Source organism: Nomascus leucogenys, chromosome 18 (genome assembly GCF_006542625.1).
Source record: "Nomascus leucogenys isolate Asia chromosome 18, Asia_NLE_v1, whole genome shotgun sequence".
NCBI classification, from domain to species: domain Eukaryota; kingdom Metazoa; phylum Chordata; class Mammalia; order Primates; family Hylobatidae; genus Nomascus; species Nomascus leucogenys.
The window spans coordinates 53266215-53292057 of NC_044398.1; the positions used below are offsets into that span (position 1 = coordinate 53266215).

Here is a 25843-nt window from a genome sequence, read left to right on the forward strand (position 1 = left end):
TGTAGCATGGGTCTGAATTTCATTTTTCATGGATAATATTCTGTTGTATGTATGTACTGGATATTGTTTATCCATTTATTTGTTGATGGACACGCGGCTTGTTTCTACCTTTTGACTATTGTGAATAATGCTGCTATGAACATTGGTGTACAAATATCTGTTTGAGTCCCTGCTTTCAATTACTTTGGGTATGTACCTAGGGGTAGTAGAACTGCTTGATCACGTGATAATTCTATTTTAACTTTTTGAGGAACTACAAAACGGTTTTCTATGGCAACGGCATTATTTTAAATTCTCAGAAGCAATGCACTAGGGTTACAATTCTTCACATCCTCACCCATGTTCGATATATTCCAGGTTTTTTGTTGTGATTTAATTTTTAAATAACAGCCATCCTGGCCAGGCATGGTAGCTCATGCCTGTAATCCCAACACTTTGGGAGGCCAAGGTGGACAGATCACTTGAGGTCAGGAGTTAGAGACCAGCCCAGCCCACATGGTGAAACCCTGTCTCTACTAACAATATAAAAATTAGCTGGGCATGGTGGCACGTGCCTGTAGTCCCAGCTACTAGGGAGGCTGAGGCAGGAGAATTGCTTGAACCTGGGAGGTGGAGGTTGCAGTGAGCCGAGATTGCGCCACTGTACTCCAGCCTGGTGACAGAGCAAGACTTCGTCTCAAAAAAGAAAGAAAGAAAGAAAATATTTTAAAAACCAACTGCATTTCTATATCCTAGCAATGAAAAATTGGAAATTGAGTTTTTTTTAAGTGTATAGGGAGTCATAAGACAAATGTATTTGAGAACCATTGCTCTAAACAACACCACTTACTACAGATCATTGGTTTGGACCACTCTCTTTACAGTAAGGAAACTTTGAACCTTTGCTTCATAAACTCCGTCTATGTTTGGCAGAGAGTGATACCTCTTTCCCAAAAATACTTTTTACTGGTTTACTTCCTGGTTCTCCAGAGCAGTGTTTCTCAAACTATTTATGATAGAAGGCCAATTTTCCCCCAATCTCTCACAAACTGATATTTTATAAAATACATTAAAAAGACAGTACTAGCAGAAATGAAATTAAGAACAAAGATACACAAAATGAAGCCCCATTTTAACAACATTTATTATTAGATTCAACAGACATAAAGTGACTCCATTGAATTGTTCTAAAAGTATCTAAATGCTTTCCTTTATTTGTTGTGCTTATTAGCTGGGCGTGGTGGTACACACCTGTAGTCCCAGCTACTCGGGAGGCTGAGGCAGAATCAATTGAGCCCAGGAGGTGTAAGGTGCAGTGAGCTGAGATGGCACCACTGCACTCTAGCCTGGGTGACAGCCTGTCTCAAAAAAAGAAAAAAAAATTATTAGGTAGGTGCAAAAGTAATTGCAGTTTTTGCAATGACTTTTAATGGCAAACCCCACAATTATTTTTGCACCAACATAACAACAACAATTTTGTGCTTACCTCATCATGAACCAGTACAAAACAGTTTGTGCAGTAGCCTCAATCTGTGGGCCTTACCTCAAGTCACCCCACCCTGGAGTTTGGCCAGCAAGGCCAAGGAAGGTGTGAGGAGCTATTAAAAATGATGAGGAGCCCAGATCACAAAGTCGGGAGATCGAGACCATCCTGGCTAACATGGTGAAACCCCATCTCTACTAAAATTACAAAAAATTAGCCGGTCGTGGTGGTGGGCGCCTATAGTCCCAGCTACTCAGGCGGCTGAGGCAAGAGAATGGCATGAATCCAGGAGGCGGAGCCCGCAGTGAGCCGAGATCACACCACTGCACTCCAGCCTGGGTGACAGAGCAAGCCTCCGTCTCAAAAAAAAAAAAAAAAGGAACCAACAGTCTAGGAGGGGCCAGGGCATGGCTTTGCCTCAAATCAGTGCAGATTCCAGGAGTGAGCCTTTGCTGGCGACCCTGCTGTTTCCCTACTCCAGGGTCTCAGTTCTCAAGGCTCCTGGCATCGGATTTAGCTGCTGCTTGGAGACCACCCATGACCCTGCGGCTGACTCCACTGAATGGTAACCTGTTCCATTTGTTTCCCTGTTCCAGGTTCCAGAAAGAAATTTAATTTCCTCCTACTCTTCTAATATTCCTTTATGTTTTCGTTCTTCTCCCTCGTTCTTTTTGTTTTTATTTCTCTCTCTCTCTTTCTCTCTGTCTCTCTCTCTCATGCAACCACAGACTACAGAAAATCAAGATGATGGCCATGCATGGTGGCTCACACCTGTAATCCCAGCACTTCGGGAGGCCATGGTGGGTGGATCACTTGAGGTCAGGAGTTCGAGATCAGCCTGGCCAATATGATGAAACCCTGTCTCTAAAAAATACAAAAATTAGTTGGGCGTGGTGGCAGGTGCCTGTAATCCCAGCTATCCCGGAGGCCGAGGCAGGAGAATTGCTTGAACCCTGGAGGCAGACGTTGTAGTGACCCAAGATCACGCCATTGCACTCCAGCCTGGGAGACAAAGCAAGACTCCATCTCAAAAACAAACAAACAAAAAAAATTAGCTGACTATGGTGGCAGGCACCTGTAATCTCAGCTACTCTGGAGACCGAGGCAAGAGAATTGCTTCAGCCCAGGAGGCAGAGGTTGCAGTGAGCCGAGATCACACCACTGCACTCCAGCCTGGGTGACAGAAAGAAAAGAAAATCAAGATTACTCGGGTACACATAAAGACTTCTCGAAAATTGCTAAAACTGGCCAGGCATGGTGCCTCACACCTGTAATTCCAACACTGTGGGAGACTGAGGCAGGAGGATCACTTGAGGCCAGAAGTCCAAGACCAGCCTGGGCAACATAACAAGACCCCATCTCTACAAATAAAATAAAATAATTAGCCAATGTGGTGGGGTGTACGTCTCTATAGTCCCAGCTACTCAGGAAGCTGAGGTGGGAGAATTGCTTGAGCCCAGGGGTTTGAGGCTGCAGTAAGCTGTGATTGCACCACTGCACTTCAGCCTGGGCAACAGAGCCAGACCCTGTCTCCACAAAAAAAGTAAAAAAATTTTAAAACTTCTTTCCAATACTCTGTCCAGGGCACTTTTTAATGTGTTGAAATAACCAATCCAGAATTATTTTTTCCTCCCTCTCTCCCTCTTGCTCTCTCTCATACATTTCATTTAAGCAAAACTTGGAAAAGTTAAATGTTGACCTTTGATACGCTAGTTATTCTGAAGTAAACTGAAGTCTTAATTTTCTTATTCTAGCATTTTATCAGTGCCTGACAAGTTCCATTAAGCTGCTTACCTTAGTTCTGAAATATCAAATATTCACTGCCCAGTAAGAAGCTGAATGTCTCTGGGCTGGCTGATTATTTTGGAAATAGAACTCTGCTCTTCCATGAATTCAATCAAGGAGAAAATTCCCCCTGACCTGCACTCATTGACTGTTTTCTGAAAGGAAATTCTTTTAAGATAGTGTTATGGATAAAGTGAAGGAGTTGTCAAAGCATGGTTTTGAAAGATGTTGTTTGAGTCTGTTTTGTGAGTAAGACACTGTCAGGATATAATTATAGTGTCTGAGTGCTGTTGAGGATTTAGAAATACAATTTACATGAAGTTTGACATTTTGCGACTTTACAAACTATATGCTGATGCTAGTCACTGAAATTGCACCAGGGATCTCCTGTTCTTAGCAAGGAATTAAAAATCAAGACTATTGAAAGAGTAAATTCAATACATCATTTTTTTCCCTGCAGGTAATTCTATATGTTTCCAAAGGAAAAATTACTCACTTTAAAAAAAAGGATTTCAGAACGGTTCACTAATATAAACCACAAAAAAGAATCAGAATCAATTATTTCTGCTTCTTTTGGTCTCAAGGGTGGTTTGTAAGGAAATAGGCAATGAGAAGTAAGTGAAAGGATGAGATTGTGTTTTCCCCCATCTTTCATGCCCCACAAAGCCAAAAAAAGGAGGGGGAAAGTTAGTTAACAGTGGTCTCTCCTTATCCCTAGAGTAAGTGGGTAATGAAAGAGGAGAATAAAAACTTGTTTCTCAGACGGGCACAGTGGCTCACACCTGTAATCTCAGCACTTTGGGAGGCCGAAATGGGCGGATCACTTGAGGTCAGAAGTTGGAGACCAGCCTGGCCAACATGATGAAACCCCATCTCTACTAAAAATACAAAAATTAGCCGGGCGTGGTGGTGTGCACCTGTAGTCCCAGCCTACTCGGGAGGCTGAGGCAGGAGAATCGCCTGAACCCGGGAGGCAGAGGTTGCAGTGAGCCGAGATTGTGCCACTACACTCCAACCTAAGCAACAGAATGACTCTGTCAAAAAAAAAAAAAATGTTTATCATAGGTTCCAGAATGTTCCAGAATGACACATAACATGTGGAATCTTCCCTTAAGGAGTCAAACCTGGAGAGAAGAGGAGAAATTTCTTCTGATCCCCCAAACTGCATCCCAGAAATAACTACACCAAGAATTCCTTCCCAGTTCCATAGGTAGGATGGGGTGTGTCTTGGCAGAAATAGTGCTACTGGGGCAGGGTGTGGTAGCTCACACCTGTAATCCCAGCACTTTGGGAGGCCGAGGCGAGCAGATCATCTGAGGTTGGGAGTTCAAGACTAGCCTGACCAACACGGAGAAACCCCGTCTCTACTAAAGATATAAAAAATTAGCCGGGCGTTGTGGCACATGCCTGTAATCCCAGCTACTCAGGAGGCTGAAGCAGGAGAATCGCTTGAATCCCGGAGGCGGAGGTTGCAGTGAGCCGAGATCATGCCATTGCACTCCAGCCTAAGCAACAAGAGCGAAACTCCGTCTAAAAAAAAAAAAAAAAAGAAGAAATAGTGCGATTGGGGTTTAGCATGGTTTTGCCTCCTGAAAAGCAGAGAAGACCCTATATGAGACAAAGTGTCATTGTACGGGTTCCATTCGGATATAAAACCTTGAAAATTTAGTATTATCGTTCTCACAAGTTTTCAGTATCCTTTGGGGTGAATGTGTCCCAGTGATTTAATCCCAGCAAGAAATCCCCAGGTCTGAGTCCTCCTCACAGCATGGCCTTGAGTGAGTCACTTTGCCAGTGTTTTCCAACTAGGAGGTAGGGAGAACACCCAAATTTGCAATATTTTTGCACCATTTAAGTATGAAACATTTAGGCCAATAAGAAACATAATTATTTGGCCAGACACAGTGGCTCACACCTGTCATCTCAGCCCTTTGGGAGGCCAAGGCAGGAAGATCACTTGAGGCCAAGGATTAAAGACCAGCCTGACCAACAAGGTGAGATCCCATCTCTATGAAAACAATAATAAAAATAAATAAAAGGAAGCATAAATATTCCTTCTTGTTGTTTCTTTTGTTTATTTATTTTGGGTTTGTTTTTATTTTTCAGAGACAGGTTCTCACCTTGTCATTGAGGCTGGAGTACAGTGGCACCATGACAGCTCGTTACAGCCTGAATTCCTGGGCTGCAGTGATCCTCCCACCTCAGCCTCCCGAGTAGCTGGGACGACAGGCACACATCACCATGACTGGCTAATTTTTTATTTTTTGTAGAGACAGAGTCTCACTATTTTGCCCAGGCTGGTCTTGAACTCCTGGGCTCAAGCCACCCGTCCGCCTTGGCCTCCCAAAGTGCTGGAACTACAGACATGAGCCACCACATCAAGTCTTTGTGATGTTTCTAACCAAGACACAGTCTACTCATCTCAACATTTCAGCTTATTGTAGAAAAATTTCAAAAACAAAGGGCAGTTTCGTTGCTGTGTAATATTCATCTTAAGTAGGAAGAAAAACACAAGGTTATTTTTAAACTTATTTTTAAGCAGGATTGTCTCCAAGGTTCTTTGTTTTCAGGGTTTTTTATTGAAATTTGTTTTGTTTTGTTTCATCTTTATTTGGGAGACTCAAAAAAAATTAATGCATTTGTTTTAAGCTATACAATAATGTTGCTACTGCTTTTGTGAATTACAATGTTTGGACTTGTCTTTCCCTTCATTCTTTAGCTCTAAGTCTGAGGTTTATTGTAAATTCAATTACAAACAATGTTGCAAATAGGTAGTGGTTTTATTGGTTGAAAAAGGAAAGATGGCCTCAAGCATGTAACTGTGTATGTGCCATTTTCCATCTTCTTAAAGCAAACTTTATTGGTTATAAACATGAAAGAAAGCAGACACAATTCAAACCTGTATTTACAAAGGAATGAGAACGAAAATTATGAAAGAAATAAAAATATGGCCGGGCGCGGTGGCTCACGCTTGTAATCCCAGCACTTTGGGAGGCCGAGGCGGGCGGATCACGAGGTCCGGAGATCGAGACCACGGTGAAACCCCTTCTCTACTAAAAATACAAAAAATTAGCCGGGCGTAGTGGCGGGCGCCTGTAGTCCCAGCTACTCTGAGAGGCTGAGGCAGGAGAATGGCGTGAACCCGGGAGGCGGAGCTTGCAGTGAGCCGAGATTGCTCCACTGCACTCCAGCCTGGGCGACAGAGCGAGACTCCGTCTCAAAAAATAAATAAATAAATAAATAAATAAATAAAAATATATAAGTACATGAAAAAGGCTTATCTTTATTTCAAAATAGCATTTTAATAATAATTCCCGTTTTATAATGCCTTCCCCAAGCAGATCAAAGGGCCTTCAGGGCACTGTAGAATTTTAATAACATGCATTTGAGGTTGGAGGAAAGCATTGTGATCCTCTAACTCTCACTTTACAAATGAAAAAGATGAAACTGAAAGATGACTTGCTTCACTAAATCTCACTACTCAGTATAGAATCTTGGAACAAATTGCTTTTTGTTTTAAATTAGCTGGGTGTGGTGGCATGTGCCTGTGGTCCCAGCTACTCAGGAGGCTGAGGCAGGAGGATGGATTGAGCCTGGGAAGTCAAGTGAGCTGTGATCGTGTCATTGCACTCCAGCCTGGGTGACAGAGAGACTCTGTTTCAAAAATAACAATAATAATTTTTTTAAAAAAATAAAGGATGGATGTGGGGGCTCACACCTGTAATCCCAGCATGTTGGGAGGCTGAGGCAGGCAGATCACTTGAGGTCAGGAGTTGGAGACCAGCCTGGCCAACATGGTGAAACCGCATCTCTACTAAAATACAAAAATTAGCCAAGTGTGGTGGCATGTGCCTGTAATCCCAGCTACTAGGGAGGGTGAGGCAGGAGAATCGCTTGAACCCGGGAGGTGGAGGTTACACTGAGCTGAGATTGTACCACTGCACTTCAGCCTGGGCAACAGAGCAAGACTCTGTCTCAAAATAATAATAATAATAATAATAAATAAAAGAAAGATAAGAAGGACATGAAGTCAGAGCAAAAGGAGGCAGAGTAAGCCAGAGGTGGAACCCCAGAGACGGCCTGAGCTGTGGAGACTTGCAGATGGGCAGGAAATATCAAGTCAACAGGGAGAGTTGAGGGTAAAACATTATAATTTTTTATCACAAGGTCATTTTGAGGGAGCAGAAGAAATGGGGTTAAGAGCAAGACCCAGGATGGAAGGAAAGGTTCACAAGCTGGTCTGCTAATGCAAAATGTGCTGGAACTGCCTTCTGGGTCTCACGCTGCAAGTGCCTGCAGGAAGGGGCTGGTGGCTCCTTAAAGGTGCTGGACAGATGTGGGACACACAGATCAATTCCTGGGCTTGGGGAAGCCCCACCGATTTGTCAGTATCTTAAGTAACATACACATTAGCCTGATATATGAACACTAAATCACAGAAGCATTTATGCCCCAACATTTTTTTTTTTTTGAGGTTCTTGTTTTGTCACCCAGGCTGGAGTGCAGTGGCACAATAATAGCTCACTGCAGCCTCAATCTCCTAGGCTCAAGCAATCCTCTTATCTCAGTCTCCTGAGTCGCTGAAATTATAGGTGCATGCTGCCACACCTGGCTAATTTTTTGATTTTTGTTTCTTGTAGGGACAGGGTCTAACTATGTTGCCCAGGCTGATCTTAAACTCCCAGCTTCAAGTGATCTTCCTGCCTCGGCCTCCCAAAGTGCTGGGATTGCAGGTGTGAGCCACTGTGCCCAGCTCCAGCATTTCTTAGTAAGGAACAATAAATGACTAGGTGTTGGGTTTATGATTTATACTACAATTATTAAAGCTGTATTGTGTTTTTAGTCCAGCAATTTTTTGGAGACAGCATCTTGCTCTGTTGCCCAGGCTGGAGTGCAGTGGCACAGTCTCGGCTCACTGCAGCCTCCACCTCCTGGGTTCAAGCAGTTATCCCGCCTCAGCCTCCCGGGTAGCTGGGATTATAGGCACATGCCACCACGCCCAGCTAATTTCTGTATTTTTAGTAGAGACGGGATTTCACCATGTTAGCCAGGCTGGTCTCGAACTCCTGACCTCAGGTGATCCACCTGCCTCAGCCTCCCAAAGTGCTAGGATTACAGGCGTGAGCCACCATGCCCGGCTAGTCTGGCAAATTTCTTAGAAGCCCAGATTCTCATGAAAACAGACCTCACTCAGTTTATGAATTACAAGCATGCTCTAGAACAACAACAACAACAAATTTAAGAGAAGATCTCACTCTGTTGCCCAGTAGGGAGAGTAGTGGCACCATCGTATCTCACTGCAGCCTCGACCTCTCAGGTCCAAGCAATCCTCCTACCTCAGCCTCCTGAGTAGCTGGGACCACAGGCATGCACCACCATGCCTAGCTAATTTTTAAATTGTTTTGTATAGATGGGGTTTCACCATGTTGCCCAGGCTGGTCTCCACCTCCTGGGCTCAAGCAATCCTCTTGTCTCAGCCTCCCTAAGTGCTGAGATTACAGGCATGAGCCACCACTCCCGGCCTGGGACAAAATTTTAATTTGCCTCTTTCCTCCCTATGAGACAAACTTTGCCAGCCCTTCACCTGGACCCCCAAGCAGAAAGACAGTGCCAGGAGCTCATACCACCTGTGCTCCAGGCACAGCTGTCGCCTAGAACTGTGGCTTGGTGCCCCGTCAGCAGAGCAAACAAGCACACTCAACAGGTGTGTATTCATTAATAGGATGTGCAAAAACAGCTATCTGTTGTAACATGGAGCAGATAGCATGTCCTTCCTGAAGAGTGTTAAACTATTCTGTGCATCGCACATCGTAACTGTTCCTAATATGTAATATTTTCCTGCAAGGGATATGTTAGTTTCAATATGTTTAAATAAAAATTAAGTACTTTCCTACTGTCTTGAGCAAAATATAATCGTGGAAAGTTAAAGCGAATTCAAGACACTCACACCCACAAATGAAAAACCTTAAACATCACTGGATCTTTTTTTTTTTTTTTTTGAGACAGAATCTCACTCTGTCGCCCAGGCTGCAGTGCAGTGGCATGATCTCGGCTCACTGCAACCTCCACCTCCCCAGTTCAAACAATTCTCCAGCCTCAGCCTTCCAAGTAGCTGGGATTACAGGCATATGCTACCACGCCCAGCTAATTTTTGTATTTTTAGTAGAGATGGGGTTTCACCATGTTGGCCAGGCTGGTCTCGAACTCCTGACCTCAGGTGATCCACCCACCTCGGCCTCCCAAAGTGCTGAGATGACAGGTGAGCTACTGCACCCGGCCTGGATCTTTGGGTCTACCTGAAGTCCAGCTCTTCCATTTGTAGAGTCTGCGTAGTGACCTCTATCATCTGTGTGTGTTTCCTAGGCATTGTGAGGGCTCATGAAGGAACGATACTTAATAGGAATGGCTAACTTTCCCAGTGTTTTTAGGAATGATGCTAAATCTTTATTTATATTATCTCATTTAATCCTCACAACAACCAAAGTGCTAATAAAGCCCAGGGTGGTGGCAAAAACCTGTAATCCCAGCTACTCGGGAGGCTGTGGTGGGAGGATCACTTGAGCCAGGAGTTCGAGGCTGTAGTGAGCCATGATTGCACCATTGCACTCCAGCCTGGGCAACAGGGCAAGACCCTGTCTCCAAAAATAAGTAAATAAAAACTTTAAAAAATAAAGTGCTGATAATATTATTACCTTCATTAGGTGAGTGAGGAAGTTGAGAGGTTAATTAGCCCAAAGTCATACCACTAGTAACAGGCTAAGTCTGAATTTGAACCCAGGTCTCTCAGAGTCCGGAACCATAAATATAGCAGCTTGTTTTAGGTCATTCTCACACTGCTGTAAAGAACTACTTGAGACTGGGGGTTTATGAAGACAAGAGGTTTAATTAACTCAGTTCCACAGGCTTAACAGGAAGCATGGCTGGGAGGCCTCAGGAAACTTACAATAGTGGCAGAGGGTGAAGGGGAAGCAAGCACTTTCTTCTCATGGTGGCAGGAGAGAGAGAGAGAGAGAAAGAGAGAGAGAGAGACAGAGACGGAGGGAGAGAGGGGGGATGGAGAGGGGGAGAGAGAGGGAGAGGGAGAGGAGGGGGGAGAGAGAGGGAGAGGAGAGAGGGGAAGAGGGAGAGGGAGGGAGGGAAGGAGGGAGGGAGGGAGAGGGGAGGGAGAGAGAGAGAGGTGCCACACACTTTTAGATAGGGAGAGGGAGGGAGGGGAGGGAGGGAGAGAGAGGGGAAGGGAGGGAGAGGGAGAGGTGCCACACACTTTTAAATAACCAGATCTTGTGAGAACTCACTCACTATCATGAGAACGGCAAGGGGGAAATCCACCCCCATGATACAATCACCTTCTACCAGGTCCCTCGCTGACAGACAGGGATTGCAATTTGACATGAGATTTGGGAGGGCACATAGAGCCAAACCATATCACAGCTATGCAGGCTTATAAAAACATTAGGATGTAGGCTGGGTGTGGTGGCACACACCTATAATCCCAGCACATTGGGAGACCAAGGTGGAAGGATCACTTGAGCCCAGGAATTCGAGATCAACCTGGGCAACATAGTGAGACTCCCCATCTCTACAAAAAAATTTTAAAAATTAGCTGAGTGTGGTGGTGCACACCTGTATTCCCAGCTACTCATAAGAGTGAGGTGGGAGGACTGCTTGAGCCTGGAAGGTTGAGGCTGCAGTGAGCCAAGATCCCATCACTGCACTCCAGCCTGGGCGATAGAGGGAGATCCTGTCTCAAAAAAGAAAAAAAATTAGGATAAGCACTTTCAGAAAAAGCTTCAGAAAAAAGGGCGGGTTCTTCTTTAGGCCAAGTGCGAAGGTGTGACTTCCCAGAAGAAACGGGAAGACCAAAAAAAATTGGCCAATGTATTTTTCTCCAGATGAGGTATTTGTGTATGGATATTCTGAAGAAAGGGTTTTCTTTTCCCCCTAGCAGTTGGTTGCTGTCACATGCTGGGGACTAGCCAGCAGAGCCCTAGAGGAACTGCAGGACGTGGTCACCACTGTCTGTGTTAGTCCAGGGAACCAGCAGAGCTCTTTGGCTTCTGAAGCCTACTTAAGTTAATGAAAATCCTAGGGACCCTGCTGAACCCAATTCATTGCTGAGAGCCATGAAAAATAGCTCCATAAATCTGCCTCTGAAGAAACGGTTGGGCTTCCCAGGTTGGGATAAACAAATTGAGGATTTCAAAGCAACTGTTTTAGCTACTCACGTCAATTTGCATACAAATGCCAACAAACAACCCCCCATTGTTAAAGGAGATGGTGAAGGGCGTTCCAGTTTTATTGTCCAACTATGGTGACTGTCACAGTCCAATCCCTTGAAAGAGTTACCTCACAACCTGCTTCACAATCAAGTGTCAGGACAGGGAAATGACCCTTGACATTTACCGAGCCCGGATGGATAGACGATCCCCCCGCAGGCCACCTCCTAAACCAGCCACACCTTCTTGCTCTGTCCAGGCTGTGAAATTGGTGACCAGATGCCTCCACTTCAAGCGTAATAAATGCTACACCACGTTTAGCAGAGAGAATACGATGTCTGACTTCCAGCCAAGGCGTCTGCATTTTAAAATGTCCACAACAGTGTTGCTTTTAAAGAGGGAGATTTTCTCTTTTCCACATTTATTCAATTTTTAGTAAGCACCACTGGAGGGGGATGAAGAGAGCTTGATTAGTAGGTACCAATAGATAGTTTGACAGAAAAAAACATAAGACCTAGTGTTTGACAGATCAGTGAGGTGACTATAGTTTACAGTAATCTATTACATATTTCAAAATAACTAGAAGAGAATAATTCAGATGTTTCTAGTATACAACAAAGACAAATATTTAAAGTGATAGATACCCAACTATACGGCTTTGATCTGTACAAATTATATGAATGTATTAAATTATCACATGTGCCCCCAAAATATGTACATCTATTGTGTATCAATTTTTAAAAATCTAAAACATTTAAAAAAAAGCAGGAAGCAGATTGACACTGGTTTGAGCCAGGACTCAAAAAATATAAAGATATGTATAATATTTTAAGATAAATAAATAAAAAGAACTCAGGAAACTAGAAAAAATACTGTATAAGGATTATGAAGTCAAGAATGACCTTCCCTTCTCTCCTGCTCCTGCCACCCCTGCCCAACATATACATTCTTTTTTCAAAATTTATCCTTGCACTTTGGGAGGCTATGGAGGGAGGCTCACTTGAGGCCAGGAGTTTGAGACCAATGCGGACAGCAAAGTGAGAGCCTCATCTCTACAAAAAAAATTTTTTTTAATTAGCTGGGCATGGTGGTGCACAGCTGTGGTCCCAGTTACTCAGGAGGCTGAGGTGGGAGGATTGCTTGAGCCCAGGAGTTTGAGACCAGCCTGGAGACTCCCTCTACCAAAAAATGAGAAAAGGCCAGGTGTGGTGGCATGTGCCTGTAGTCCCAGCTACTCGGAGGCTGAAGCAGGAGGATCACTGAGTCCACGAGTTCAAGGCTGCAGTGAGCTATGATCCTACCACTGCACTCCAGCCTGATCTACAGACTGGGCTTACGAAAATAAGTGATTTTCGTAAAAGAACGCTATATAATAATGTGATAAATAAATATAGGCCGGGCATGGTGGCTCATGCCTGTAATCTCAGCACTTTGAGAGGCCGAGGCAGGTGGATCACCTGAGATCAGGAGTTCGGGACCAACCTGACCAACATGGAGAAACCCTGTCTCTACTAAAAATACAAAATTAGCCGGGCATGGTGGCACACGCCTGTAATCCCAGCTCCTCGGGAGTTTGAGGCAGGATAATCATTCAAACCTGGGAAGCGGAGGTTGTGGTGAGCCGAGATCGCGCCATTGCACTCCAGCCTGGGCAACAGGAGCGAAACTCTGTCTCAAAAAAAAAGTATATATATATAAAAGTGTGAATTATAAAACTGCAATAGATGCACAAGAGCTATTTGGATTTTGAAGTTAAAGGTCAACTTTTCATGAAGACGCTAAGTGTTTGTGAAGGGAAGGGAATTTATAACTTGGTGTGTCCTTGAATGAAAGATGCAGGGAGCTATTTGTTGCTTTTATTACAGCCTCTGGGCAGAGGTTCATTTCCATGAGAAGAAAAGAGAATTTGCCAAAGTTGCCCTGGTGTAGCAGGGCCTGTCAAGCCATTGAGGATGAAATACTAAATCAGGTAGCGTATTCCAGGTTCTCAACCTTTTTGATCAACAAAACCCTCAGTGGCTTGTTCTTAACTCCTTGGAGAGACAATGGTGGAAACTTTGGATTATCTTTAAATACTAAAATGAAAGTACAACTCTTAGTTCAAAGGAGAATAGCGATACACTTCTGGGTGAGAATTAGTGTCCTTAAATGAGCTTAGAGCCTGCACCAAATATAAAAGGTAGACTCAGATATTTGACCTTAGCAATGTTTCGATAATGTTCAGGCCTATTAGAATTTTTTCTCAACTTCCTTCACTAGCAATTTGTTTTCCTTTAGGCTTTCCATACAAAAATTATAAATCTGTAAAACAATCACTTAGGATAGAGAAATAAAAGACAACATTTATTTACTAAAAACCAGAAACAGGTGCCTGAAAACAAAAGGGCCTAATCTGTCCTTCATCTAACTCTCTCCTTTGGATTTTAGAAATGTACAAAGGTTATTGATCACAGCTCCTGCCCACGGGGAGTTCACAGTTTAATCCCCAAATCCAGGTGAGAAAGGCCCTCATTTACCAAGGTAACTGTGAATTAAAGCTACGGTATCAAAACCACATCCACTAAATTTAGGGGGGGAAAAAACGCTCCACCATGAACTTGTAACACTTAAAAAGTAAGAAACTTGCTTTGAGAAGTGTGGTGTTTTTCCACTGTCCTCGTCGGTTCCCTAGGGAAATTCCAAGGGGAAGAAACCGGGGATAAAGAGCTTTTTGTATTTCTCTTGGTTTTAACTGCTAAAACAATTTTTGTTCCATTAGGTTTGTAATGCGAGATCTTTCAGAGTGAATTGACACAACAGCCTCTGAGTTTATTAATTCATCACAACTAAATCTTCACGTGTCTAAAAACAAATTGCTGACTTCTCGCAAGTTCCAAATCTACTTATGCAATACCTTGAAAATTGTTAAATGTAAAATTATTCCAGGATTACGAAGTCTATTCAGTTAGCATGGCATACAAACACACACACACACACACACACACACACACACACACAGCATGCATAGTTTTCAGCTGATCTTTCCTGAGTTCTATTCAGATTTAGTCCAACATCAATCTAATCTGCAAGATACAGGGAGCTAAACACCATTTGAAATTGCCCGAGAGGTCAGCTGGCCATTAGCTCCTAGATAGAATGAATCTCCTAAAAGTCTTGAGGAATGACAAATGCCTTGAGATATTATCTCACTGCTTACCCAAGGTATCTCCCCAGATTGCTTATCAATGCCTTTCCTGTTCCCCTTTTCATATTCAAAGAATGGGAAAAGTTTGCAGAAGTTTGGCTGGTAGGACTTCTCCAGCAATAAATACTTTGAAACTCTAAAAAAGCACATCCCTTGGAAAATTGCTGCCTTGCTGGAAGAAGTAAACCCCCAACTGGTTAATCTCAGCTCTGCCACCTTCCTGATTCTATCCTCAAATTCCTGGAATGGCAGACAAATGAATTACACCACCACTCTGCAAAACGGTGCAGTGTTAGCAGATTAACAAGGACATGTTCAGAGTGTAAACTGTATTCCAAATAAAGAGTTGCCAAAATTTGAGAGATGAATTTCGTCATTCTATGGGATCTCTAATTCCCCAAAAAAATCAATGATCTGCTTTTTTAAGGCAGCAGATAGAGTCATATTGACAGGATGAATTGGGCAGAGGGAAGGGGAGTCAGTTGGTATCTGGAGCAATCAATTTTTCTATTATAAATGTTGGTATCTGGAGCATTTAATTTTTCTATTATAACTGTGACCCACAGAGTAACTAAATTAATTTCATCCGGGGTAATTAAATGATTTTTAACTAGATCCTCCACTTCCAAATTCACACAGTTCTAAAAACCAGTTCTGGAAGTATTTGTATTTTGTTGGGAGCACCTGTGGGGCAGGTTGTAATCGATTGTGGCATTGAGAATCAATTGTTGAGAATGTAACAATCAGACATAAGCCACGCAAACAATATGGACATATTATCTGCTACCTATCAAATCCATTGATTTTCTCAATGGATTGACCATTCAGAGCAGCTGTAACTCCAAGGGAACTTCATTCTATCAACTACTAGAAATTGAAGTAAGTTTATATGATTAAAACATTCTAATCAGTAGCCATCTGTATTATTCCAGAAGGAAACAATTACAAATGAACCTATTTAATAGGCATGAGAGGCCAAAAATAATAAATTGAAAATGAATATTTAAAATGCTAAATCCAGTCTGCAGGTGACTGGCAGGTCTGCAAGTCTCAAGTATGCAAAGATCTTAAATATTAAAAAGTAATATTAATGTATGGTACAAATAATGGGCACAAGTTCTCAGATTTTAAGGAATATTATGTGGGGACAGTTTATACAAGACTGTTGTGTATATTAATGAAAATAGCTACAAGGTCTCTTCACAATAATCCTACATGGTGTTACTATGGCCCCCATTCCACATGCAACAAAAGTGAATATTCAAAGAGCTTACATAATTTGCCCAAGTTCTCCCAGCTGTGGAGGTTTAAAGACATTTGGGCTGAGAGGCAGAGAAGAGGACCAATTAGAGGTTGTAAGGGAAAAAAAAGCTATCCCGGCCCCAGAAGAGCCAGTTCCCGAGTCATGATACTAGATGCCACTGCTTTCAAGCTTTTAGCCTATAATCAACCCATATTGAAACCAGATTTATGAGCCCTTCAGACGAAAGCTTTGTGATTTTCTAAAGCAGACATGTTTGGTATTTTATAAGGTCAAACCCCCTACGGTGTAGTGTTTTTAATAAAATCAGTTCAGCAGAAATTAGAGACACACCAGTCAATTTCTAGGAAGCCTCTAAGCCATTCAAAATAAAAGGAAAAAAAATAACATAAAAGACATAACCATGCACAGATCAATTTTTTCAACAGTGGTAGAATATAAGGAGTTGTAGATGGAAAATCATCTTGGCAAATTTGGTCCCATGTCTCTAGTTTGGGCAAATTTCCACTCAGAAGGGAAAATTCCTTTTGGGGGGAGTTCTATGACAATATTAAGCAAGGGTTGTTCCTGGTTAGCCTGGCCTTGTGACACCTCAAAGTAACAGTAAACATCTCTAAGAGGGAAAAACAAATAAACCAGTCACCACCACCATTGCTGACATCACTGAAGCAGGTAGACCCTGGACCTTATCTTAGTCCTTATCTCTGGCTCCTGGCAACTTCTACACTCTCACAGGGAAGCAAAAGTAAAATCTATATGTAGTTCTTAGTTACATCAAATGTTGAGGTGCCTGCAATATTTTCATAAGAAAGCGGATCTGACCTTATGTGCAGATCTGACTTTAAGACTGGTGGTGAGGACATGTGTAAAAACTAAATGAGTATCAAAAGGGGGAGGATTTTTTTAGGAACAGAGGCAGGGCTGGCCTATTATGTGGCTAGAAGCTGAGCCCCAGAAAACTGAGAAGCCATGGGCACAGTGCCACCTCCCCACAGTACAGGGAGCTGTAAATAGCCTCGTGAATATACAATAGGAAGAACAAAGGCCCAAGATCAAGTGGAGAGGCTGTGCATGCATCCTCCATGAAGTTTGTGGTAATACCAGCCCAGACATAGGCCTCTCTGGGAGAATGGGGTTCACTGATTTCAGTGTTTCAAAGCACATGACTTTAAATCTTTCATTGTTTTATTTCCTAAAGAATTGCGGAGTTCCTGGTTAACCTGTACTTAGAAGAAATGAGGTGAACAGGCCCTCATCAGGGCAAGCAGAGAAAAGAAACTTTGACTACACATAACAGGTATAAAAACTGGCCACTTGAAGAAATGCTGAGCTTGCATAATGTCGTACATGAAATGAGAATGTACAAGGAGCAAGAAGTCCTTTAATCTCCAAACTACAAAGTACTATAATGTGATCAAGAGCCAGAGTGGGGTTGGGCAGAGCGGCTCATACCTTAATCCCAGCACTTTAGGAGGCTGAGCAGGAGGATCACTTGAGAGGTCAGGAGTTTGAGATCAGCCTGGCCAACATGGTGAAAACCCTGTCTCTACTAAAAATACAAAAATTAGCCAGGCATGGTGGTGGGTGCCTGTTAATCCCAGCTGCTTCAGAGGCCAAGGCAGGAGAATCGCTTGAACCCAAGGCAGGGCGAGGCGGTGTGCGCCATGTGTGGTGTGTGGGAGGGGGGTGGAGGTTGTAGTGATGTAGATGGCACCACCAGACTCCAGCCTGGGCGACAGAGTGAGACTCAAAGAGCCAGAGGTGGAGGTGAGGGTGGAAATTTCACCAACAGATAACTTTGATCAATTCTCTTGACAGGTTTGAAGGGTTGGGTTCAACAATTCTTTGGCTTCCTCAAAAACTGACATACATAAAGCTTAACATCTTTTATAAAATATAAGGCATGCATGCAAGAGCTGCTCATCTTAAAAGGTGCTATCATTTATTAATGTGTTTATTCCACAGCCTAGTTTTTTGGGGCAGGTGGTCCATTAATAAAAGAAAACCCCATACTCAAATATGCAGGCTGTAGATTTTTTTTTTTTTGAGATGGAGTCTCCCTTTGTTGCCCTGGCTGGAGTGCAGTGGCAGTCTCAGCTCACCACAACCTCTGCCTCCCGGGTTCGAGCAATTCTCCTGCCTCAGCCTCCTGAGTAGCTGGGACTACAGATGCACACCACCATGCCCAGCTAATTTTTGCATTTTTAGTAGAGATGGGGTTTCACTATGTTGGCCAGGCTGGTCTCGAACTCGTTACCTTGTGATCCACCTGCCTCGGCCTCCCAAAGTGCTAGGATTACATGTGTGAGCCACCGTGCCTGGCCTACAGATTAACTTTTAAGCAAAAATTTCAAATATACAAAGGAATTCAGAAGATACTCTCCATGGCATATTATTCTCACATTTAAAATAAGAACGATCCACTAGGGGCATGGGAAGTACACAAATAAAGCATACGTTTAAATTCAGGATGGGCAATGTTACCAGGACAAAGTCTTATAGGAGGAAACAGTTTCCTAGCTGTATTAGTTACTGGCTAAAGCCAATGTTCTATTTAGTTACATAAAGGATCATTTGGGATGATGAAACCTAGTAGCAGTTATTTAAATCAATTGGTGTATCATGTTCACTACAGAAAACCTTTCTAAGGAATAAGTTAAAAAAAAAAAAAAAAGCATCACACTGTTTAAGCACAAGGTTTAAAATTAAGCGTGTTGTACAGTAAGGTTTGGCTAATTGGGGAGCCAAAATACTTAATTTGGCTTAGGACAAAATAAACTGGCCAATTAATCAACAGTAAAAGGAGACAGTGACTGACTTGAACAAAAAAAAGTTGTTTAGTTGGGTTTTTTTTTTCTTTTTTGGGTGGAGGTATACACATTGGAAAAGGTATTCCAGAACACCTGGATCAAAATGAACTTTGCTAAGTCAACTCCAGAAATTGATCAATCATATCTGACCTGGTACACATGAATTTCAGATCTCCTTCTTAGATGAAAGCTAAAACCAGAGTTATCCTGTAACCAGAATGTGGGTAAGACACTAAAAGATGGTCAGTATACATTTAGAATCTCCGCACTGTAAGAAAATTACACAGGCACATGGAAGAATAAGCAAGATCTTGGTCTTGTTTAAAAAAGGAAAGAGGAAAAAAAAAAATCAAGCCACATCCTATGAGAACAAATTATTAACAGCAAATGGCCATTTGTATAATTAACATGTACTGTCTCACACTTCCCAGTTAAATTTATGAAAGACACTATTAAATTTCAGACAAAATATATATTTCTTTTAAATCTTTACAATAAATCAAGATGTAGAAGCTTACATAGGGCACATTTTTGTTTATTTAGGTACTCAATTCCAGCTCCCTTGGATGCAAATAACCCTGGTGACAGTGTGTACAAAGTCTTCTCTTTGCTTTTTATAATTTTAAAGCAAATAACACATTTAACTGTATTTAAGTCTGTGCAAATAATCCTTCAGAAGAAATATCCAAGATTCTGTTTGCAGAGGTCATTTTGTCTCTCAAAGATGATTAAATGAGTTTGTCTTCAGATAAAGTGCTCCTGTCCAGCAGAACTCAAAAGGCCTTCAAGCGTTTAATAAGTGTAGTTCAGATAAGACTCCATCATACGAATTCCAGCTTCCCGTGCCCACTGTACATGCCCCAGTGAACAAGCGAGAGGACCTTATCGTTGCTGAGGTCTGCTTGTCTCATTTTATCACAGGTCAGACAGCAGTTCTCGTGCCCACTGACCGGCACCATGCATTCCAAGTCTAACTTTGCAACCTGCCCCTTTTTGGAATGGTGTCCGTGAAAGCTGTAGTGCAAACGGGAGAGCATCTGTTGCCGCTGATCCTGCAGCCTCTTGTTTTCACTTCGAAGCATCCTTAGGGCCAACATAATAAGCAACACTAAAATCAGCCCTCCAGCAATGGGCACAGCAATGACCGCCGCCCGGAACCACAACTCTTTGGAAGAAGTCAGCTCCTGCACCTTGGTGATAAGGTTTCTGCTACCATCATGCTGATACCTGTTTCCTTGTCCTAAAGGAATACAAAGAAAATGATCAAACTCCATGCTAACTCCTCCTAGGGATATTCATAATCATCAATTCATTTTAACCAAGAATTCCATTACAAAGAAGCTTACAATTAAATCAACGATATTTAGAAAATATTGCAAAACTAAAGCAGCTTACAAACGCATTTGTTTACAGACTGTCATTACTGAGATGTAATGGCCTTTTAATGTCTTCAAAATGTTGAAAAAACAGGCAAAACCTATTATGTAGACAGACATCTAATGCTCAGAGAGACATAAAAGCCACTCAATCAAGATGCATCTTTGCATCCAGCCAGGCTTCTCCCTCTGGTGTCTCTAATTACATTAACAACAAAATCAATAGCAGACATACAGAGTCGTGGCTGTCACAAGCCTATAGATCAGGCAGGCATTCTGGTTAGAAACGGCTTCCACCTACCTGAGGCCTCACCCCTGGGAGGAGAGAGAACATCGTGCAGCCCTCTGTAATTGCACATGTCTTCATGACAGCATTCCAACGTGGGCATGGTGGTGCCAGAGTGGTTTCGGGACTGTTTGGCTTGGCAGATGTCTGTCGTGCTTGCAAGAGAGTCCAGGCAGCCATGGGTGAGTGGGGAATTTGAGTTCTGAGGATCAAGAAGTCTAGAGAAGCAGGCGCTGAGCTCAGATTTACACATATAACCAGTGGCTACACAGTGGGCAGCATCACAGTAGCATCGAATTTCACCTGAAAACAATGAGAAACCAACTCAAACTCTGCTCCAGAAACCAGATAAAGCAACTATTTAGGCAACTGCTAAATTCCAAATTCAAAGGCACAAACTTTTAGATCATCCAAGCTGAGGGCTCCAGTCTATGGAGCCTGGAGAAGCCCTTCCTGCAGCCAGTGTGTAAGTTTCAATCCAGTTAAACGTCATTTTGGCAATTTAGTAATCCCAATAGCAGGTTTCTGAGGAGTTTAGAGTCATTTAAAAAAAAACTTTGGCTTTTTGAAGGAAATAGTAATGAGTATAATTTCTCCTACCATAAGGTAAATCACATTATTTATTCATTTTAATCCTACATGACCATACAACATAAAAATGTTAGGCTTTTTGATTTTGTCAGTATAAATATTTGATCGGAACTACTGAATTGTTTACTATCCCACAGGACTGCTCCAAGAGTTAAGAGCTTTAGCTAACACCTTATAAAGTTATTAACTAGAAACACGACAATCTAGAAACTGCCCAGTTCAGGAGGTTTTAAAACTATGAAACTAGGCAGCTATTTGCAACCTCTCTAGAAAAGGCAAACTTTTTGCCTATAAAGATCTTTTCATGCAGAGGAGCTTTTAGTCAGTATATTGTAAAACAGGAACTAGGCAGTTTACAATTAGTGGTTTGCTTGCCAAAGTCAATTTCTTTCAGCCCAAATGGAAAGTCATAAAAGGTGGGGGGAGTATAAAACTGCAAGGCTAACTTCTCCTCCTCCTCCTCACAAGTTTTACATGTAATTCGACATGTGACCTAAAAGGGGAAACATTGAAACTGAAAATCCTCTGCTGGTTGAATGAAAAATCCTTAAGGAAACCTCAAATTTTCTACAGGAAGTGATTAAGAGTTTCCTTTATAAAATCTTATTTTGTGAGTTGCATGGCTCGGTTCACATTTTGTCACAGGGCAAGATTGGAGGCTTTAATATCAGTTTCTAGTTGAAATAATCTGGGTCTTAAAGTTATCACTAATACGATATCCACCTAGTGGACCCTGGTTGCTGTCACATGCCACAGCGAGTAAACTGAACTAATGCACACGCCTCTTCCAGTTTCCTGTCTGAAGATCCGAAACCTACACTCTGAAATTAAACACCGGGATCTGCTGTTTTACAAACCTCTTCCCATCCTTACCTTTATTCTTCCCCTTCTCTCTGAATGCCCCATAAGGTGTCTCATTTAATTATCTATCCAAATTCCAGACCACAGTATGGTATGCTCAGTTTTCACCGAACGCTGCTAATGCTTCGGTTCTAAGGAAAACCAGCCCACTAAACACAGACCTTTGGCAACCCTTAACAGTCCAAAGCTGGGGGTCTTGCTCCTAAATCTGCACTCGCTTTCCTGTGATTGGGCCCAAGTCCCTTCTCTGCTTCAAGAACCTTGCTTTGCAGGAACCACTTTTCTGCTCTTTCTCCTCCTCCCTCCAAGCTCACTTTATTTTCCACATAAAGCTCACCAGTCTTCTGGGGTGATGACTACATATCCCTAGTTTGACAAATTCCATATACAGATTTAAAGTATAAATAAAACAGATTAAAAGCCCATTTTGACCCTATTAGCTTCAGACCTTGTACAGAAAAGGAAGACTGAATACAAGTAAAATGCTGCTTAAATGTTTATGAGAGCCTATTTAAAATACTGTATTTTCAATGACCTAAAAACAGCCTAATAAAATTTTGACAGGTAACTGGGAAAGTTCTAACTACTTTTTTTTTTAATTGGAGCCACATTTTAAGCAAGGAGAAAGGACTTTTGTACCACTGTATTAAAACTGTATTTCTGTCGTCCATAAAGTTTCTTCCTGTGGCATGCAAAAGGCCAGAAAGGGGACTGGTATTTTGAAACTGTGGAACAATGCCCTTCTGTTTCTGCCCCCTTCTCGTTACTGTATGTAGTGATTAAACAAAAATGTCTGCTTTAGTCAAGATGGCTACAGGAGAGACTGCTGGCTTCTTTTAAAGCTTTTGAAGTCCACAGCCGTCAGAAATCTCTGATCCCCTAATTATATCATTATCAGGCACATAGTTTCGGTATCTGTGACTTCATGTCAGCCTCAGTCCCTCCCTGTTCTGCCCGCCTTTGATAGGGCCAGGAGGCTCCCCTCTGCAAGCTACAAGGGCTGTTATTTAGGGTTAATTACACCCTTCCTTCCAAAATAAATAAATACTGTAGCACATCATCCTCGCTGGGCTAGCTTATGCTTTAACCTCATGCCTGCTACATAGCAATTAAAGAGAAGTAGGGGGCTGCAAAGGCTAAACAGTGCTTCATACTTAAAAAAATTATCTGTTCACAGAACAGTAGACGGTAGGTAGATTTCATAGAAGGGAGGTGGGGGGAACCCTGAAATTCGGAGAAAGTTCGGGTTATTTCTATCTAAAAGGTGAAAGCCTGCAGAGGAAAGAAGTGACCCGCTGCCTTTTTTTTTTTTTGGTCCTGTTTGTAAAATATGAGGTGAGTGGGAATGAGACGCTGACAGAGCCTACTCCTTCCCGGCTACTGAAAAGCAACACAACACACACTTCTGCACACCTCGGACACCTAAACTCTCAGGGAGACTCACACACTCGCTCGCACACACTCAGAGAGATGTACGCAGAGACACACTCACACAGAGACTCAGATGCACATTCAGAGATACAAAGACACTTAGAGACAGACACAGAAATGCATTCAGAAAGACACACTCAGGGTCAGAGAGATACAGAGACTCAGACACATTCAGAAACACAAAGACTCAGAAAGAGACACAGAAATGCATTCAGAGATACATTTAGAGACACACTCAGAGAGAGATACACTGAGTGATACAGAGGTTCAGACACACTTTCAGAAACACAACGACACTCAGAGACACACGAATGCATTTAGGGATACTGAGACTCAGAGAGACACTCACAGAAATACATCCTGAGGCACTCACACTGACACGCTGCGGGCACGCGGCAGCTACAGGCCGGGATCTGCGATTCCTCCCGGCCGCCCGGGCCCCCAGGGTGCGGAGGCGGCGGCGTCGAGGCGAGACTCCGGCCCGGCTCCCCGCTGGGCTGCAAACGCGCCGCTCCCCGCAGGCAGAGCCAGGAGGACCCTCTCATCAGCGCCTGCCGTTAGATCGGAGTCCGCATCCACGCGCCAGGCCACCGCCGCGACTTCTAAGAACACAGCAACTTGTCGCGACCTACGGCTCCGGCGCGGGAGGGAGCCTCGCCCGCCGCTAACAAAGCCTCTGCAGCCGGCTCCAAAGCCCCGCGGCGGGGACGGGACCCCGGGCCCCGTGAGCCCCCGGCACCCACCTTTGGTGAGCAGCACGGCCATGGCGCAGAGCTCCAGCTGCAGCCAGATGAAGATGTAGCTGGAGTGGCGATCCATTGACGCCCCGCACGGCCGCGGGGCCCCCGCCGGCTTCCGGAGCCCCGGCTCGGCGGCAGCCTACGACCCCCGGAGCGCGCAGGGCATGGGCCCTGCCCGGAGCGGTGGACGCCGTCAGCAGCGGGGCTGGGGCTCGGGCCGCGGCCGGAGCATGGAGCGCGGCTACAGGGCGCGCCCACGAGCCCCGAAAAGTTTCCCGGTCCCCCCTTGGCAACCGCCGGCTCCCTTGCCCCGCTCGACTCTAGGGACACACGCTAGCCCCGGGCCGGGGGTGGGCTCCCAGCCTTCAGTCCCCGCTAGCGGCCGCTCTCAGCGAAAAGGGCAGGGACTCCCCTGCGCTCAAAGGCATCCGTCGCAGCTCCCGCCCGCGCCAGCCCAGGTCTCGCCGGCTCCGCGCCGTAAATAGCGCCCCGCGCCGGGAGCCGGCCCGCGCCGCCCCGCCTCGCCCCGCCCCACGGCGTCCGATTGGCCGCCGGGCTGCTGTCAATCCGCCCCGCAGCGGGGGGCGGGCCCAGACGCGAGCGCGGAGGGACCTGCCCGGCGGCTCCGAGCGGCGCCGGCGTCTGGGGCGCCCGGCTGGGGCGCCCGGCTGGTGCGCTGCCGTCTCCCGCGCTCCCCCTTGCGGAGGCCTGCGCGTCCGTGACCTTCGCGAGGCGCCGGGGGAGCCCAGCCCCGGGACTGGCTCGGGAACCCGCCTCCGAGACCTTGACGGCTCAGCCTCGGGGGGTCAGCGTTCCCCAGCCCGGGGCTTCTTTTCGTGCCAGCCGAAACACGCAGGGGGTCCGCGTGGTCTTCCTCCCCGGCTGCACTGCGTTTTCTGGAGCCCCCAGGGGCGAGTGACGATGCCCCGGCCTGTACAGGTGGCGGAGGAGATTTCGGGTGGGAGCCCTGGGGAGGTGGCCCAGGCTGGGGTCTGCATTCAGCATTCGCCCCCACCCCCTCAGCGTGTCCGCCTCGAGCTGCCCGCCATGGGATCAATAAAGCCCAGACAGACCGACTGTTGATCAGTTAGGAGCCGCTAGGTTCTCCCGGGTGCACGGGACGAGTAGCCGGCTAGAGACACTTAACGAAAATTAGCAAATCCAAAAGCACCCGGCGCCAACGAGACGACACTGGCTGAGACTGACACTCAATTAACCACCCCGCAAACAATGGCTGGCAAACACGCCGGCTGACCCTGATCAATATCAGCACCGCAGTGATCTCCTCCTTGAGATGCTAATTCGTTTATTAGGGATCGCGGGGCTGCCCTTCCCAAGGTACTCAAGGTGGTCTTGCTGTAGTTTTGTTTCCCCTCCGCTTTGGAAGGAATTAAGCTTAAAACTCATTATCTGAGGGAATGTTCTTTTATCCTCTCCCTCCAAAACCTGAGATGAACAAAAATCAACCATTTGCAAAATTCTTCTTGAGAATCTACCAGAGCTTCCCTACCGGATATGTCAAAAGGGTGTGGGGGGTGGGGAAGGAAAGAGAAGCACATTTCATGCTAAGGTGAGAATTATAAAGACAAATCCTTTAGGACTAGAGTGCAAACATGAGCTTTAAGACTAAGAAAAATGTATCTATGTCTTGAGGACTGAAAGTCAAGGCGAACATATCTCAAACGCCTAACCTTTTAAAGTTGTTGAAAGTCTGCAGAGCTGCAGGATGTAGTTAATGAAATTGCCTTTGAAAAATAATGTTTATGTGCAGAAAAATAAAATAATTTCATAAACTGATGCTCAGACCATTACTTCTCTAGATCAAAATTGCATCTAAAAG

At 44.3% G+C, this 25843-nt stretch overlaps 1 protein-coding gene across 3 annotated transcripts; it reads right to left on the reverse strand.

The window, feature by feature from the left end:
* Positions 1-19012: 19012 nt before the first annotated feature.
* On the reverse strand, positions 19013-24479 carry BAMBI (BMP and activin membrane bound inhibitor). Of its 3 annotated transcripts, none has more exons than XM_030798594.1 (3): positions 23637-23829; positions 20396-20683; positions 19013-19958 (listed from the first exon to the last, which is right to left on the reverse strand). In XM_030798594.1, exons 1-3 carry the CDS (start codon positions 23806-23808, stop codon positions 19540-19542), a joined length of 879 nt encoding a protein of 292 aa, XP_030654454.1. In that variant the 5' UTR covers positions 23809-23829; the 3' UTR covers positions 19013-19539. The 3 variants fall into 3 exon arrangements, with proteins under 3 accessions (XP_030654454.1, XP_030654453.1, XP_003269451.2); XM_030798593.1 differs by having other exon boundaries at positions 23613-23829; XM_003269403.3 differs by lacking the exon at positions 23637-23829 and adding an exon at positions 24007-24479 and having other exon boundaries at positions 19016-19958.
* Positions 24480-25843: the final 1364 nt, after the last annotated feature.